The sequence below is a fragment of the Salminus brasiliensis genome, chromosome 15, assembly GCF_030463535.1.
Source record: "Salminus brasiliensis chromosome 15, fSalBra1.hap2, whole genome shotgun sequence".
Classification (NCBI taxonomy): Eukaryota; Metazoa; Chordata; class Actinopteri; order Characiformes; family Bryconidae; genus Salminus; species Salminus brasiliensis.
This window is the reverse complement of record NC_132892.1, coordinates 4,288,607-4,304,680: the sequence shown is the minus strand read 5'-3', so window position 1 is coordinate 4,304,680 and position 16,074 is coordinate 4,288,607. Positions and strand designations below refer to the sequence as shown.

The window sequence follows — 16,074 nt, the reverse complement described above, 5'->3', positions numbered from 1 at the left end:
TGTTTACTGAGTTGTCTCATGGTTAGTGTGTTAATGTGTGTGTTTACTGAGTTATCTCATGGTTAGTATGTTATCATATGTGTTTACTGAGTTGTCTCATGGTTAGCATGTTAAAATGTGTGTTCATTGAGTTAGCTGATACTAGGTTAATGTGTGTGTTCACTGAGTTAGCTCATGTTCATGTTCATGTTTTTTAATGTGTGTGTTTATTGAGTTATCTGATACTGTGCTAATGTGTGTATTTACTGAGTTATCTGTTAGTGTGTTAATGTGTGTGTTTAATGACTTAGCTCATGGTTAGCGTGTTAATGTGTGTGTTTATTAGTTTAGCTCCTCAGTAGCGTTTTAATGTGTGTGTTTAATGACGTAGCTCATTGTTAGTGTGTTAATGTGTGTGTTTAATGACGTACCTCATTGTTAGTGTGTTAATGTGTGTGTTAACTAAGTTAGCTAATAGTGTGATAATGTGTTTTTACTGAGTTAGCTCATGGTTAGCGTGTTAATGTTTATGTTCACTGAGATACCTCATAGTGTGTTAATGTGTGTGTTTACTGAGTTAGCTGATGGTGTGTTAATGTGTGTGTTTATTAAGCTAGCTGATAATGTGTTAATGTGTGTGTTTACTGAGTTATGTCATGGTTAGCATGTTAATGTGTGTGTTTACTGAGTTATCTCATGGTTAGCATGTTATCATATGTGTTTACTGAGTTATCTCATGGTTAGCATGTTAATGTGTGTGTTTACTGAGTTATCTCATGGTTAGCATGTTATCATATGTGTTTACTGAGTTAGTTCATGGTTAGCATGTTAATGTGTGTGTTTACTGAGTTATCTCATGGTTAGCATGTTAATGTGTGTGTTTACTGAGTTATGTCATGGTTAGCATGTTAATGTGTGTGTTTACTGAGTTATGTCATGGTTAGCTTGTTAATGTGTGTGTTTACTGAGTTATCTCATGGTTAGCGTGTTAATGTGTGTGTTTACTGAGTTATCTCATGGTTAGCATGTTATCATATGTGTTTACTGAGTTATCTCATGGTTAGCATGTTAATGTGTGTGTACTGAGTTATCTCATGGTTAGCGTGTTAATGTGTGTTTACTGAGCTATCTCATGGTTAGCATGTTAATGTGTATGTTTACTGAGTTATCTCATGGTTAGCGTGTTAATGTGTGTTTACTGAGTTACCTCATGGTTAGCATGTTAATGTGTGTGTACTGAGTTATCTCATAGTTAGCGTGTTAATGTGTGTTTACTGTGTTATCTCATGGTAAGTGTGTTAATGTGTGTTTACTGAGCTATCTCATGGTTAGCATGTTAATGTGTATGTTTACTGAGTTATCTCATGGTTAGCGTGTTAATGTGTGTTTACTGAGTTATTTCATGGTTAGTGTGTTAATGTGTGTGTTTACTGAGTTATCTCATGGTTAGCAAGTTAATGTGTGTGTACTGAGTTATCTCATGGTTAGCGTGTTAATTTGTGTTTACTGAGTTATCTCATGGTTAGTGTGTTAATTTGTGTTTACTGAGTTATCTCATGGTTAGTATGTTATCATATGTGTTTACTGAGTTATCTCATGGTTAGTGTGTTAATGTGTGTTTACTGAGTTATCTCATGGTTAGCATGTTATCATATGTGTTTACTGAGTTATCTCATGGTTAGCATGTTAAAAAGTGTGTTCATTGAGTTAGCTGATACTATGTTAATGTGTGTGTTCACTGAGTTAGCTCATGTTCAGTGTGTTAATGTGTGTGTTTATTGAGTTATCTGATACTGTGCTAATGTGTGTGTTTAATGACTTAGCTCATGGTTAGCGTGTTAATGTGTGTGTTTATTAGTTTAGCTCCTCAGTAGCGTGTTAATGTGTGTGTTTAATGACGTAGCTCATGGTTAGCGTGTTAATGTTTATGTTCACTGAGATACCTCATAGTGTGTTAGTGTGTGTTTACTGAGTTAGCTGATAGTGTGTTAATGTGTGTGTTTATTGAGTTATCTGATTGTGTGTTAATGTGTGTGTTTATTGATTTAGCTGATAGTGTGTTAATGTGTGTTTACTGAGTTAGCCGATAGTGTGTTAATGTGTGTGTTTATTGAGTTAGCTGATAGTGTTAATGTGTGTTTACTAAGTTAGCTGATAGTGTGTTAACGTGTGTTTTTTGAGTTAGCTGATAGTGTGTTAATGTGTGTGTTTACTGAGTTAGCTGATAGTGTGTTAATGTGTGTTTATTGAGTTAGCTGATAGTGTGTTAATGTGTGTGTTTATTGAGTTAGCTGATAGTGTGTTAATGTGTGTGTTTGCTGAGTTAGCTGATAGTGTGTTAATGTGTGTGTTTACTGAGTTAGCTGATAGTGTGTTAATGTGTGTGTTTTTGAGTTAGCTGATAGTGTGTTAATGTGTGTGTTTTTGAGTTAGCTGATAGTGTGTTAATGTGTGTTTATTGAGTTAGCTGATAGTGTGTTAATGTGTGTGTTTATTGAGTTAGCTGGTAGTGTGTTAATGTGTGTGTTTATTGAGTTAGCTGATATTGTGTTAATGTGTGTGTTTGCTGAGTTAGCTGATAGTGTGTTAATGTGTATGTTTACTGAGTTAGCTGATAGTGTTAATGTGTGTGTTAATGTGTGTTTATTGAGTTAGCTGATAGTGTGTTAATGTGTGTGTTTATTGAGTTAGCTGATAGTGTGTTAATGTGTGTGTTTTTGAGTTAGCTGATAGTGTGATAATGTGTGTGTTTACTGAGTTAGCTGATAGTGTTAATGTGTGTGTTTATTGAGTTAGCTGATAGTGTGTTAATGTGTGTGTTTATTGAGTTAGCTGATAGTGTGTTAATGTGTGTGTTTATTGAGTTAGCTGATAGTGTGTTAATGTGTGTGTTATTGAGTTAGCTGATAGTGTGTTAATGTGTGTGTTTATTGAGTTAGCTGATAGTGTGTTAATGTGTGTGTTTATTGAGTTAGCTGATAGTGTGTTAATGTGTGTGTTTTTGAGTTAGCTGATAGTGTGTTAATGTGTGTGTTTATTGATTTAGCTGATAGTGTGTTAATGTGTGTGTTTATTGAGTTAGCTGATAGTGTTAATGTGTGTGTTAATGTGTGTTTATTGAGTTAGCTGATAGTGTGTTAATGTGTGTTTATTGAGTTAGCTGATAGTGTGTTAATGTGTGTGTTTTTGAGTTAGCTGATAGTGTGATAATGTGTGTGTTTACTGAGTTAGCTGATAGTGTTAATGTGTGTGTTTATTGAGTTAGCTGATAGTGTGTTAATGTGTGTGTTTATTGAGTTAGCTGATAGTGTGTTAATGTGTGTGTTTATTGAGTTAGCTGATAGTGTGTTAATGTGTGTGTTTATTGAGTTAGCTGATAGTGTGTTAATGTGTGTGTTTTTGAGTTAGCTGATAGTGTGTTAATGTGTGTGTTTATTGATTTAGCTGATAGTGTGTTAATGTGTGTGTTTATTGAGTTAGCTGATAGTGTGTTAATGTGTGTGTTTACTGAGTTAGCTGATAGTGTGTTAATGTGTGTGTTTTTTGAGTTAGCTGATAGTGTGTTAATGTGTGTGTTATTGAGTTAGCTGATAGTGTGTTAATGTGTGTGTTTACTGAGTTATCTGATAGTGTGTTAATGTGTGTGTTATTGAGTTAGCTGATAGTGTGTTAATGTGTGTGTTTACTGAGTTTGCTGATAGTGTGTTAATGTGTGTGTTATTGAGTTAGCTGATAGTGTGTTAATGTGTGTGTTTACTGAGTTTGCTGATAGTGTGTTAATGTGTGTGTTTACTGAGTTAGCTGCTGATTAAGGTGGTGAATAAGGTGGTATATCAGTGGTGTGGTCGGGGGGGAGGGAGGGTGCTGAGCGATGGCTCTTTTTCTGTTACTACGAAAGAATCTTCCTCCTTTTCCAGCTGAATCTGTGCTGATCTGCTCAACTGCTCGGGGCTTTTGGAAGGAAACTCATGCAAATGAACAGGGAAGCCCGCCGACACACCTGCAGCCGCTTCCCACTCGGCTCTTTATGAGCAGGCATTAAGCGCTGCTTTGCAGATGTATGTGGAGGCTAATGTGGTATTCGCCCTCAGTGATTCCTGTTTGATGCACCTGCTGCCAGGCCGGCAGGTGCGTCAGCAGAAATATGGGTCAGAAATAGAAATCTACAGTAGTGCGGCGCTCCTATCAGACCTTTAAGGACTTGGCAGGCCTAAAGGTTATTACACGTCGGTCGGGAAGCAGCCGGAACGCTTGATAACGCGCAAATTACATCTTATCCCGTTGACTGGCAGACTGCATTGGGGTTAATTAATGTTTCTTTTTTACACTGGCTTTAAAATGTAAGCACCCAAATTTATTCCGCCAGCCGTAATGGAGATGGAGCGATAGGAGGGGAGCGGAGCGCTCCGGGCGGAGGAAGTGAAAGATGGATTTTTTTGCGGGGAAATGTTTGGAGGAGTGCAGGTGGAGAGGGATGGAGGGATATTGGGGAGCTCTTTCACTGCTGTGACCTCAAGCCTCTTCTGATTAAAGTCATTTCCCGCTGAAGCCTTCTTTTGTGTCTGTATATGTGTGTGTGTGTGTGTGTGTGTGAGTATGTGTGTGTGCACTCTTTTTCAGCTCTCCAGCTAAATCCAGGCCCTCTCCACATGCTTATCAACCTCAGTGCCAAACTGGCAAACCTCTTAACACCTCGAGTACCAAAAAAACACTTTGTGTGTGTGTGTGTGTGTGTGTGTGTGTGAAAGAGTGAGAGAGAGAGAGAGGCTGTGTGATTAACTCCCGACACCTGATGCAGTGGACATTGTTGATTAGACATGCTCAGTGTGTGTGTGTGTGTGTGTGTGTGTGTGTGTACAAAAGTTGTACTTTGTCTGATGTTAAAATTCTGCAGATAAATAGAAATGGTTGTTGTTGAAGTTTGTTTTCCTAGAATTGGAATTTGTTTATTCATCTTCATCATCATCATCATAATCATCATCATCATTATTGTTGTTGTTGTTGATGTTATTGTTGTTGTTGTTATTATCATCATTATTATTTTTATTACTACTACTGCTTCTACTACTGTTATTATTAATACTATTGCTACTATTTTTATTACTACTACTCCTACTACAATTATCACTACGGCTACTATTATCATTACTAAGGTTATTATTATTACTACTACTACTATTATTGTTATTACTACTACTGCTATTATTGTTATTATTATTATTACTGATAGTATAATTACTACTATTATTAATATTATTATCACGTTCAGGCAAAAACCTGTATCTCCAGTTTTATCTCGAGTTTGTTCCAAACCAGGTGTGGTCATATAGAAGATATATATATATATATATATATATATATGAAATTAGAGTGAGGTGCAGAACATCATATATATATATATATATATGATGTTCTGCACCTCACTCTAATTTCAGGAATTTGAAGTAGTCATTACGTGAGGGGGGTCTGACAAAAAAACTGCACATTTATTAATAACATTTTACAAATGATGATTAAAAGCCACTTCTTCAGTTAAATGTATTTAGTATTTAGTACCCCCATCTCTCAGTATTGATCACATGAAGACCAGATCTCCAGATGTTTAATTATGTTCGAAAAGACTGAGTTTGTTAATGAGATGTCCAATGTTTTCACATGACTATATATATATATATACAGTATATATGTGGGTTTTGTTAAATATATCGCTGCACAAGTCCCGCAAGCCGGGCAGTCTTCTTAATTTAATGGAAATCAATGCAAGTCACAGAGCTGCACATTTATCATGTTCTTTTATTTCATTTACATACTATCCCCAAGCCCCCATCAGTGCAAGGGACTATCTAAAACTAGCAGGAGAGGCATGTTATGTTTCTGTTATTATTTATTTATTTATTTATTTATAGTATCACCATGCATCAGTTATTACCTCTGGACACATCGCCAGTGACGCTATTGCAAGCATCAGTGGATGTACAGCAGAGATAATCCTTCTGCTAATTTGTAGACGCTCCCTAAAACACAGTAATTGCCCCTGACTTCATTTCTTTGCTGTCAAATTAAAGCTGAAGCATTTTCAGACCGTTTCTATGTATCGATTGCTCCAATGACTGTGTGACTGCATGTCTTGACACTGTGTGAAAACAAACCAGCATGTTTGTGTGTGTGTGTGTGTGTGTGTGTGTGTGTATGAGACCGCGGTGTGTATGTCCCTAATCCAGAGTCATTCCAGGGCCTCTTACACTACTGAAGTGGCGCATACATGATGCACACGGGGACCATCCACAGAAACCATGGAGTGCAGTTAGCGTGATTCACTGATTTATTAACTACCCACTGCGACAGCTGGGACTCACTTTCAGGGCTGTGAGGATCACTTGCCAGGGGTGTGCTCTAATGTGAGCTCCAGCTTTGGGTCTGCGAGGATACATTACCACCCAGATGCTCAGTTAAGTAGCGGACGCGACGTGCTAGGGCTGTCCGGCACGCCGCCTGCTCGGCTTTATTGCGATGATGACCGTTGCAGGACCTCTGAAGGTGGAATGTGTGAGAACGGCACGTGAAACTGCAGTTGTCTCCGCAGCCAATCAGAACTGAGCACTGAAAGTGCAGATTTCAGGCATTGAAATGATGCAGCTGCTACGTTCTGACGCTAGTGCTGCATGTCCGATGCCGCAGCACCATTTAAGGTAGAGCGGAAATTCGTATAAGAAGCCGACGTCAGCCTCGTACACAGGGTAGCCTCCAGTATGCACTGTGCTACTCACCTCCAACGCCTCCTGCAGTCTGTACAGGCCATGCAGACTCCAGTCTTCCCACCCATGACCACACCCAAAGGTGTTTTTTACCTTTTTCTCGCCGCAAAAACGGGAGCGAATCTCAGGCGTTAGGTTTCTAGTTGTTAGTGGGGGATGGACGTTTTTTCAAGCACTAAATCCATGAAAATCTTAATAAATTAATAAATACATTATCCACTTCGCAATGGCACATATGAGAACCACGGATTAAATGCCAAAGTTTAACCGTAGTACTGCGGAGTACAGTTTTAGTGTTACTGCTGCTGTAAAAACCATTTCGCGGAAAGGTACCAGGCCGCAATGGGCTGCAGAAGTGCCGTGTGCTCCCATGGAAGATATATCGTCACTCTGTCAGGTTGTGTTTTACCATATCTGTCTGAGGCCAGATCAGATCAGCTCATCCTGAAGCTGCTGTAAACCCCGTAAAACTGACAAGCCTCTTTGGCAGGCAGGGTCAAGGCTGTTAACACCACTAACCGGACACACACTGAACAGTCCTGAGTGACCAGTTCATCACTCAGCACAGTGAGAATCAGGACACAGCCACTAGCAGAACAAGAGATGTATTGCTCAGTAGCTACAGGGACAGGGACGTCTGTCTGGACTGGACAGTATGTCGACTGTTTAAATGTCCGGATATTGTTAATAATCCAAATTCCACCGCTCTTTAAAAGGGTGTCATTGCATCATTAAGCTATGTTATTATCAGTATATCAGTGGCATGATCTAATGGTCTAATCTGCTGTGGTGTAGAGGACCCACGGCTTCAGCAGTGCTACTAGCTCATGCATTTTTCCTCTCGAAATAGACCTCTGTAGGAGCACTGCTCTGCTATTCACGCCACTGTATGAGATTAATCCTCTTTGTATACAAACACCTCCTCCTTAACCTGTTTATGTACGTATCGCAGCGTACATGAGCTTCGTCTCTCAAATCTGACTTCCTTACGTCTGTCTGTATGGAGGCAGTGATATTTATGAGCTGAAGCTGAAGCTGAACCGTGGGTCTTTTTTTTTTTTTTTTTTTCTTGGAGAACGCTCGCATGAATGACTGTGTGTTTGGAAGATACCATGCTTGTCACCTCTTGGAAACGTAGCCATTATTCTAACCTCGCTCGGTGAGCGCAGAGAGACAGCGTGACGATATTTCCCTTTCCCTCTCTCTGCTTCTTCTCCTTCTCTGTCTGCTCCTATCAGGGATTACAGACGGGAAACGGAAAGCAGGAGAAAACAAAACAAAGCCGCTATTTTCTGCGGAATCGTAATTAAATACAGGGCGAGAGTCACTTCCAGACCGAGAACTGCTCGGATTAGGCTGAAGGTCGCGGTTCTGTTCTGGTGAAACTAGCTGGTTAAACGTGACCGTGACCGATTTGTAGGTTTCGTAGATAAACTGGCAGTTTATCTCATTCCTACTGGCTATCAACTGTAGAGAGTGGAAAAGCCTCCATTATTAATGAGCACAGACTCCAAAAATGATCCCGTGCCTAATTGTACAACAATTAACAAATAAAATAAATGGAAATTAAAGCAAATAACATTATTTACCAAGTCAAGCATGTTTTATTGGGTCGGTATCATGCATTTCTGCTGTTTTTTCCTCCTAAGGCCCATTTTCAGTTTCAAGTTTCATGCTCAGCCACACGAAGAACAAGATTAAGGATAAAAAAAGCATAAAAATATTGATCAACAAAGAAAAAATACACAAAAAACGGCGTATAAAGACAAAGGACAAAGAGGAGACAACCACTTTCACCGTTTGTGCTGGACACCGATGAAATTGGATGGACATCCATGCAGTGAACACATTGTGAGCACTAGAGCAGAGAGGGTTAAGGGACTTGCTCAAGGACCCCACAGTAGCAGCTTGGCAAATCCGGGTATCGAACCCACAACCATGTAATCAATAGCCCGGTGCTCTAACCGCTGAGCAGAGTGGTTTAAGGGCTGTGCTCAAGGGCCCCACAGTAGCAGCTTGGCAAATCCGGGTATCGAACCCACAACCATGTAATTAATAGCCTGGTGCTCTTACTGCTGAGCAGAGTGGGTTAAGGGCCTTGCTCAAGGGCCCAACAGCGGCAGCTTAGCTAACCCAGGTATCAAACCCTTAACCCTGTCATCAATACAGTACAGTGGCATCTTGGCAAACCCCGGTATCGACCCCCACAACGCTGTCACCAATAACCCAGTGCTCTAACCACTGAGCAAAGAGGCTTAAGGGCCTTGCTCAAGTAGCAGCCCCACAGTAGCAGCTTCACAAATCCGGGTATCAAACCCTCAACCATGTAATTAAAAGCCCGGTGCTCTAACAACTGGGCCACCCCTGAGAAGGCCAACAGTGGCATAAATATAAGTACCAGCAAAGCTGCCTGGGAACTGAACCCACAACCTTGTTGCTTTGCATCTAATAAAACTGAAAAGGGAACGTCCCACCCTGTCTGTTCTTCTCCACTTGATCAACCGACCAACTGTTTTGTTTTTTCTTTCCCTCCCCAGGATGCCAGTTCGTCCTTTTTCCAGTTTGGAGCCTCCCTCCAGCAGGAGGCGCTGCTGATGCTGGCCGTGATGGAGGAATACGACTGGCATGTGTTCTCGGTGGTCACCACCAAGTTCCCGGGCTACCAGGAGTTCATCTCCACCATCCGTGTGACAGTGGACCACAGCTTTGTGCGCTGGGACCTGCAGAGCGTGGTGACGCTGGAGGGCGTCGGCGAGCCCGAGGACCGGGCGCACGTGCAGCTCAAGCGCATCCAGTCGCCCGTCATCCTCCTCTACTGCTCCAAGGATGAAGCGGAGATGGTGATGGTGGAGGCGCGCTCTCTAGGGCTGACAGGGGCCGGCTACGTGTGGATGGTCCCGAGTCTCACGACCGGTAACCCGGACCGCACCCCCGAGACGTTCCCATCAGGGATGATTTCCGTGGCGTACGACGAGTGGGACTACCCACTGGAGACTCGGGTGCACGACGCCGTGGGAATCTTCAGCTCAGCAGCAGCTGCCATGTTCCGGGAACAGGGCCGCATCCCGGATGGGACAGTCAGTTGCTCTGGTCAGTCGGAGAAGCCGGAGGTGCCGCCCAGTGCTCTGCGCAGGTAAGATAGCGCGCAAGGTCCAATGGCATGTGCAATGTGAAAACATTTCGACCCAGCCAACATGCTCATGTGGGGCTCACCTGGGTGGAACATGGGGTCGATGGGTTCTGGCTGGGCATGGGCTCTTAGTGGGTTTGTACTTGGGGTGTTTTACTGGGAACCAGTAGAGCTTCCCAATTTGGCTCCCAATATGAGTCCCATCTAACCCAAGTAAGCCATATGTCTAACCCCTCCTGGAAATGCCCTGTTCTACCAGCGGGAGAACCACACTCCTTTCTTTGGTCGACTCATTCAGAACCGAGGAAGAGGTTGATGCTGATGCTAATGCTAATGCGCACACACTAAGTGTTCAGACCGCAGAGCTGTAGCTAAAGGAGCTGGGAGCTGAATGGTCAGGTAGGTCAGTCAGACTGGACTGTAAGCTATTGCTCCAAAGAAAGTAGATCAGATTAGATTGGACTTCAGTCTGATTTTAAAAACTCCTACTGAAAAAGTGACTTTACTGATTAGCGCAGCGGATCTAAGTTGTGGGGCTGACACCTATACACATGTAATTGGCAGCGTAAACTAATCAGAACGATCCATCTGCAGGTCTTCATTCAGCTAAATCCGCGGCTTTGCTTTCTGCTGCTTTAGCAGTAGGTTTTTTTCATCGCTCGCCACAAAAGACACTGTCAGCATAGCAATGCGACTGATTCCCTCAAGTCCACTTGTCTCTCTTCCTCAATTGCTGCCCCCCCGCCCCGGCACCCCAGCCCAGAAACATTTCCTGAGTCCAGCGTGTGTTGCGCATTGTTCAAGCTGTCAGAGAGACAAGTGAAGGATGTGGAAGGATGTGTGTGCCAGTATTTCTCCTCCTCCAGTGGAGGTGCGTGAGACGATATTCCAGTGGTATCTGGTGCAGAAGAGTCTCCTAGCTTTGGGTGGCAGCCGAGCATGACGGTAACATGTGAACGTGACCAGCGTCCGTATGAGGACAGTGTGCTTTCCAAAGAATTCAGCAGCTAATGTATTGCAGAGACCACTGTATGGCAGGCGGTGTGACCGGACCACAAACAGAAGGCCTGAAAGTTAGGGTATGGGGTATGTGGTGTGGGTTTAGGTGATAGCGTTTAGGTGATAGCATGGTGAAATGCCATTGCCTATACCATCATTATAACTTCGGTTGATGGCATGGTGATAGCATGATTAGTTAACCCACCCTTCGTAACAGCAACCGCCTCTTTTTGAACAGCTGGGCAGCCGACACACTCCCCAGTTCCACCGCATCAGCTAACAGATGCCTGTGCCAGCTAAAATCATTGAGAGCGTCGAAGAGAGGGAGAGTGCCATCTACCCACCTGTAGAGAGCCAGGCCTGTTGTGCTCTCCCTGATTCTGGCTGCTGATGGCTGATGAGTATTCGGAGCCCCGATAAGTGCATTTCAAATCCATGGTGACCCTACACTTCTTCTGCCATCTGCTTGTGCTATCACAACCCCCGTTTGATTTGTAGGCCTAGAGTGGCTGTAGACTGATGGCTTGCACTTTTTAAATATTTATGTGAAGATTCAGCACGAAAGCGTCGGACGATTTTTTGCAAGGGGTGCGATTAGGTCCGACAAGGCCAGAGAGACCAGAACTTTTCAACCTCCAACTATCTCGATACTCCGAGACCACATATCTCTCCAATTCTACAGTAAAACAGTAAGTCACACTTCCAGAAACCAGCCTATGGCTTATATTGGAGTTCTTGTGCCCTTGACAAGGCCGATTTTTAGGGGTCAAACTGCAAGTGTCTGCAGGGGTCCAAGCATTTCAAGTCACAATTACAGGAAAAAGCTTTCAGCACCTTTCTTACTTCATTGCACGCCTGTGGCTGCATGAACTCAATGGTTCTGAATACGAGTTCCTCTGAAAATCGGAGCTGTCCAAGTCTCTGTGTGCTTATACATAGCTTATGGCTGTAGATAGGCCCGAAAGCACTGGACGACTTTTTGCAAGAGGTACAATTAGGTCCGACAAGGCCAGAGAGACCAGAACTCCTCAACCTCCAACTATCTCGATACTCTGAACCACATAAATCTCCAATTCTACAGTAAATTTCCTACTTCCAGAAACCAGCCTATGGCTTACATGCAGGGGTCCAAGCATTTCAATAACATCTCAATTACAGGCTTTCAGCATTCTTCTTACTTCCTCACACACCTGTGGCTGCATAAACGCAATGGTTCTGAATACAAGTTCCTCTGAAAATCTGAGCTGTCCAAGTCCCGGTGTGCTTACACTTAGCTTATGGTTGTAGATAGGCCATCGGCCATCGGACGACTTTTTGCAAGAGGTGTGATTAGGTTCGACAAAGTTTGCTTAGTGTAGACCAGACCTTCTCAACCTTCAACATGTTTATTAAGATACTCTAAAGATTGCCTTCATCACCTTTCTTAGGTCATCATGCGCCTGTGGCTTCATAAACTCAATGGTTCTGAAAATGTGGTTCAGGGTAACGAGGGGTAAACTCCCGAGCTTCAGCGTGAAACTGTACCACATCAACAGCAAGCCGTAGAGTTCCTCTGGGAAGCGGAGCTGTCCAGGTCCAGGGGTGCTGAAACGCAGCTCCAGCTGTAGCTGTAGGTAGTTGCTGAAGCCAGTCACGTAAGCTACAGACCTACTTTCTATAAATCGCCGGATTAGTCCCGAAATATCGTAGAATGCTCGCGCGTTAAGTCGTCCCAGTTGCAGACGGTCGATTGCAAATCGTGTCACGTGCCTCGGCGCTCTCCGCCAGTAATCGCGAGCGGCTAATTGTTTCTGGCGTTCAGCAAGCTGTGTTTGTTTTGGTAACAGACAGCCCAAGGTTTCACCTCATGCCGCGCTGTGGCAGGTGATCCTAGGAATATTAATGTCACAGCCTGAGAGCCCCCGCAAGACTGAGAAGTTCTAGAAACAGAGCATGAGAAATAAAGAAATAAACGCTAATGCACCCATTCTTTCAGCGACGTGCCTTTTTTTTCTCAGGGGTTTACGCTGCGTTCACCTATTTCCGTCAGTGCAGAGCTGGATATAGAAACAGAGACCTCTCCAATTCTACAGTAATTTTCCCAGGCTGTGGCTTAGATTGTTAGATTGGAGTTCATGTGCCCTTGATAAGGCCGATTTTCTAAAGACTGCAAGTGACTGCAGGGGTCCAAATACTTCTGTCACAATTCAACAAGAAAAAAAAGCCAGATCTGCTCAACACTGCTCCCGGTTAAGCGCCGGATGGTACATTGTATACATGTATGTGTGTCCCTTTTTTTTTTTTTTTTTTTTTTTTGACAGAACGCAACGCTTATCAGGAGTTGCCATGGGTTACCATCAGTTGCTGTTTTCAGCATTGGTAACCGTCTGCTCCGAGTAGGTGTTTCTTTTGATCTCTCCCCGGTTGCTAAGGCTGTCTGTATCTGGGACACTGCAGACTCTACACTGTGGGAACATTCTACATGACGCCACCATCCACAGAGCCTGTATTAACCTTTTTTCCTTTTCTTTTTTTCTTCACAAAAGCCTGGCTGAGAGATTTTGTCACGTATCGTAGCGCTCAGGATGGACACGCTTCGTGAACAGTGTGACGCTTCAGCCTGCACGGAGGATGCTATATCCAGAAGTGCTGATGCCAGGTTATAAAACCACACAAACCAGCCAAGTGTCACGGCGAAGGGTTGCGTTAAAGGAGTACTCCAGCATTTCCCAACCTGATCTCTGTCCCACACCTCCGTCTGCAGATTTCTGCAGATTGGACCTTTCCCCTCTGGAGAGGCCACGCAGATGCCTGGTCAGGTTCTTGGCGTTTCTAGACTCGGGGCTACTGCAGCTCCCTTCTGGCTGGTCATCCTGTGCGCACCATCAGGTCTGAGAATGTTCAAGCCATGTTCAGCTCCTCCTCTGCTGCTGCATTCTCTCTTCACTGGCTTCCTGTAGCTGCAGCCCAGGCCATCAGATTCATAACCCTGACTCTGGCCTACAAAGCCAAGACTGGACAAGCCGGCCCCTCCGTACTTGATGGCGATGGTCAAAAACCGCCCCGTACCAAGAGCCCTTCCAGCTTCGAGTACGGCTCAGCTCGACCCGCCATCCCTTAAGATCCATGGAAGACAAGCGTCCAGCAATGTGGGTGTAGTTGTTGGTTTGAATATCTGTCGGTTGACCTTAGGGCCAGGACCACTTATTGACGGAAGTATACATGACCCCAATCCCGACAATTAAGGTACTAAACCATCCCTGGTAATCCCAGCCATTTGTTTTTTTGGGCAGTCCAAAGCCCGAAAAAACCATAACCCAGAACTTTTCCGGAGGACCTGTTTGTGTGAACGCAAATGTCCAGCCCCCTAGTGCAAAGTCAAAGGCTAATGTTCAAGTGAGCCCATGTGTGAATACAGCATTTCATTTTCGAGATAGTTTGAAATCACGCTATTGCCAATACCATGCCAAACAACCCCGGCTCGGCCCGATCTATCAATCTCGTCCTTTGCCCATGCTTGTGGTTTTACACTCTGCTACAACTGACTGGTGTGCTCGCTTATTTGTATGCGCAGTGACGTACGACGTGACGTCCCGGGCCGAGTAAGTTCATAATGTTCTGAATTGGCCATCCTTCAACTCCTTATTTTATTATTATTATTATTATTATTATTTATCATCTCCCTGTTGCATTATGAAACCAGTTGTTCTCAAACCAGTCCTTCAGGAACCTCTAGGGAGTCCACAGTTTTGCTCTATGTGCTGCGAGACGGTCTGGACCACCTGGAAGTCCGCAAGAAGTGTTTTGAGAACTGAAGAAGAAATGAAGAAGCCTTTTTTGGATACACAGAGGCAGCCTACCTCACAAGCGTCATGGGCTACTTAAAACCTGGAGCTGTCTCTTGTTCTACAAAAAGAGGTAAATAATAGAAACAAAGGCAACGTCGTCATATGATTGACGTTTGAAAATTGCCACAGATAGCTAGCACAACCACACCTACGGACCAGCGCTGGAAAGTCAACAGTGCACAACTCCCCAGGCTCGCCCCTTTGACCCAGCACTGTTGTATTATGATATTCTTGTATTTTTTAGCCGCTGAACTGACTATGAGAATACTCCATCGGAGGCTGAGTCCCTGCCAGTGGAGATATGTCGGAGTTACTCAAAAAATATGAATAGTATTGTATTTATGTATCGTAAATACGACTAGTTATATTTGTTGGGCCTAGCCTTAAACTAGCGGCCGTAAATGTGGTTGTTAGCTTACAGTTAGCGTGTTAAGTTAGTACCAGGACAAAGACCCCATGGTCGACTGTGAGCTACTGACGTTATACTGATTGGCTAAGCATCCGAGAGAGCATTATAGCCCTTGCACTCTCTGGGTCGGTTAGGATACTCCCCTCTACCCCCATTATGTAGTGTGATGATAGCCAGCGAGGATGTCTGTTAGCTCATGAGAGCTCTTCCTCAATAAATAAAGCCCAAAGCCTTCCTTATATTAGACACGTTGCTGTTAATTCATTGCAAATTGCATCCTTTGGGCTCAGGGGTGGAGCAACTGTCTAAGCATGGCCTTACTGTCAAGAGATTGCCAGAATTTAGCTTGATGCAGACCAGCGTGTTAGCAGTTAGTTAGTAGTCTAGTATTTGATCATATTGGGAGGTAGCAGCCCAGTATTGCCCAGTATTGGTAGTTAGAAGTCCAGTATCACGCTGTATTGTACTTAGCAGCCCAGTATCACCTAGTGTTGGTAGTTAGTAGCCTAGTATTGTCTAATATTGGTAGATAGCAGCCCAATATTACCCAGTATTGGTAGTTAGAAGCCCATTATTACCCAGTATTGATGGCTAGCAACCTAGAATGACCCAGTAGTCATAATTAGCAGCCCAGTATCGCCTAGTATTTATAGCTAGCAGCATAGTATTGCCTAGTATTAGTAGTTTGCAGCCCAGTATCACCCAGTATTGGTAGTTGGTAGTCAAGTATTGCCTGGTATTGGTAGTTAGCAACCCAGTATTACTCAGTATTGATAAATAGTGTTATACCCCTGAATTGGTAGTTAGCAGCCATTATTGCCCAGTATTGTTAGTTAGCAGCAAGTATTGCTCTGTATTGGTAGTTAGTAATCCAGTATCGCCTTGTTTTGGGAGTTAGTAGTCCAGTATTGCCCTGTATTGATAGTTAGTAGTCCAGTATTGCCCTGTATTGATAGTTAGTAGTCCAGTATTGCC

The 16,074-nt window shown here is 43.5% G+C and overlaps 1 protein-coding gene across 3 annotated transcripts in view; it reads left to right on the top strand.

Annotated features, from left to right (window-relative positions):
• grin2ab (glutamate receptor, ionotropic, N-methyl D-aspartate 2A, b) overlaps positions 1–16,074 on the top strand; it is a 147,817-nt gene that overhangs the window by 101,438 nt on the left and 30,305 nt on the right. For all 3 annotated transcript variants that reach the window (XM_072656630.1, XM_072656631.1, XM_072656632.1), the window contains one exon: positions 9,272–9,867. In XM_072656630.1, coding sequence (XP_072512731.1) covers positions 9,272–9,867 — 596 coding nt within the window. The remainder of the gene's footprint in view (positions 1–9,271; positions 9,868–16,074) is intronic.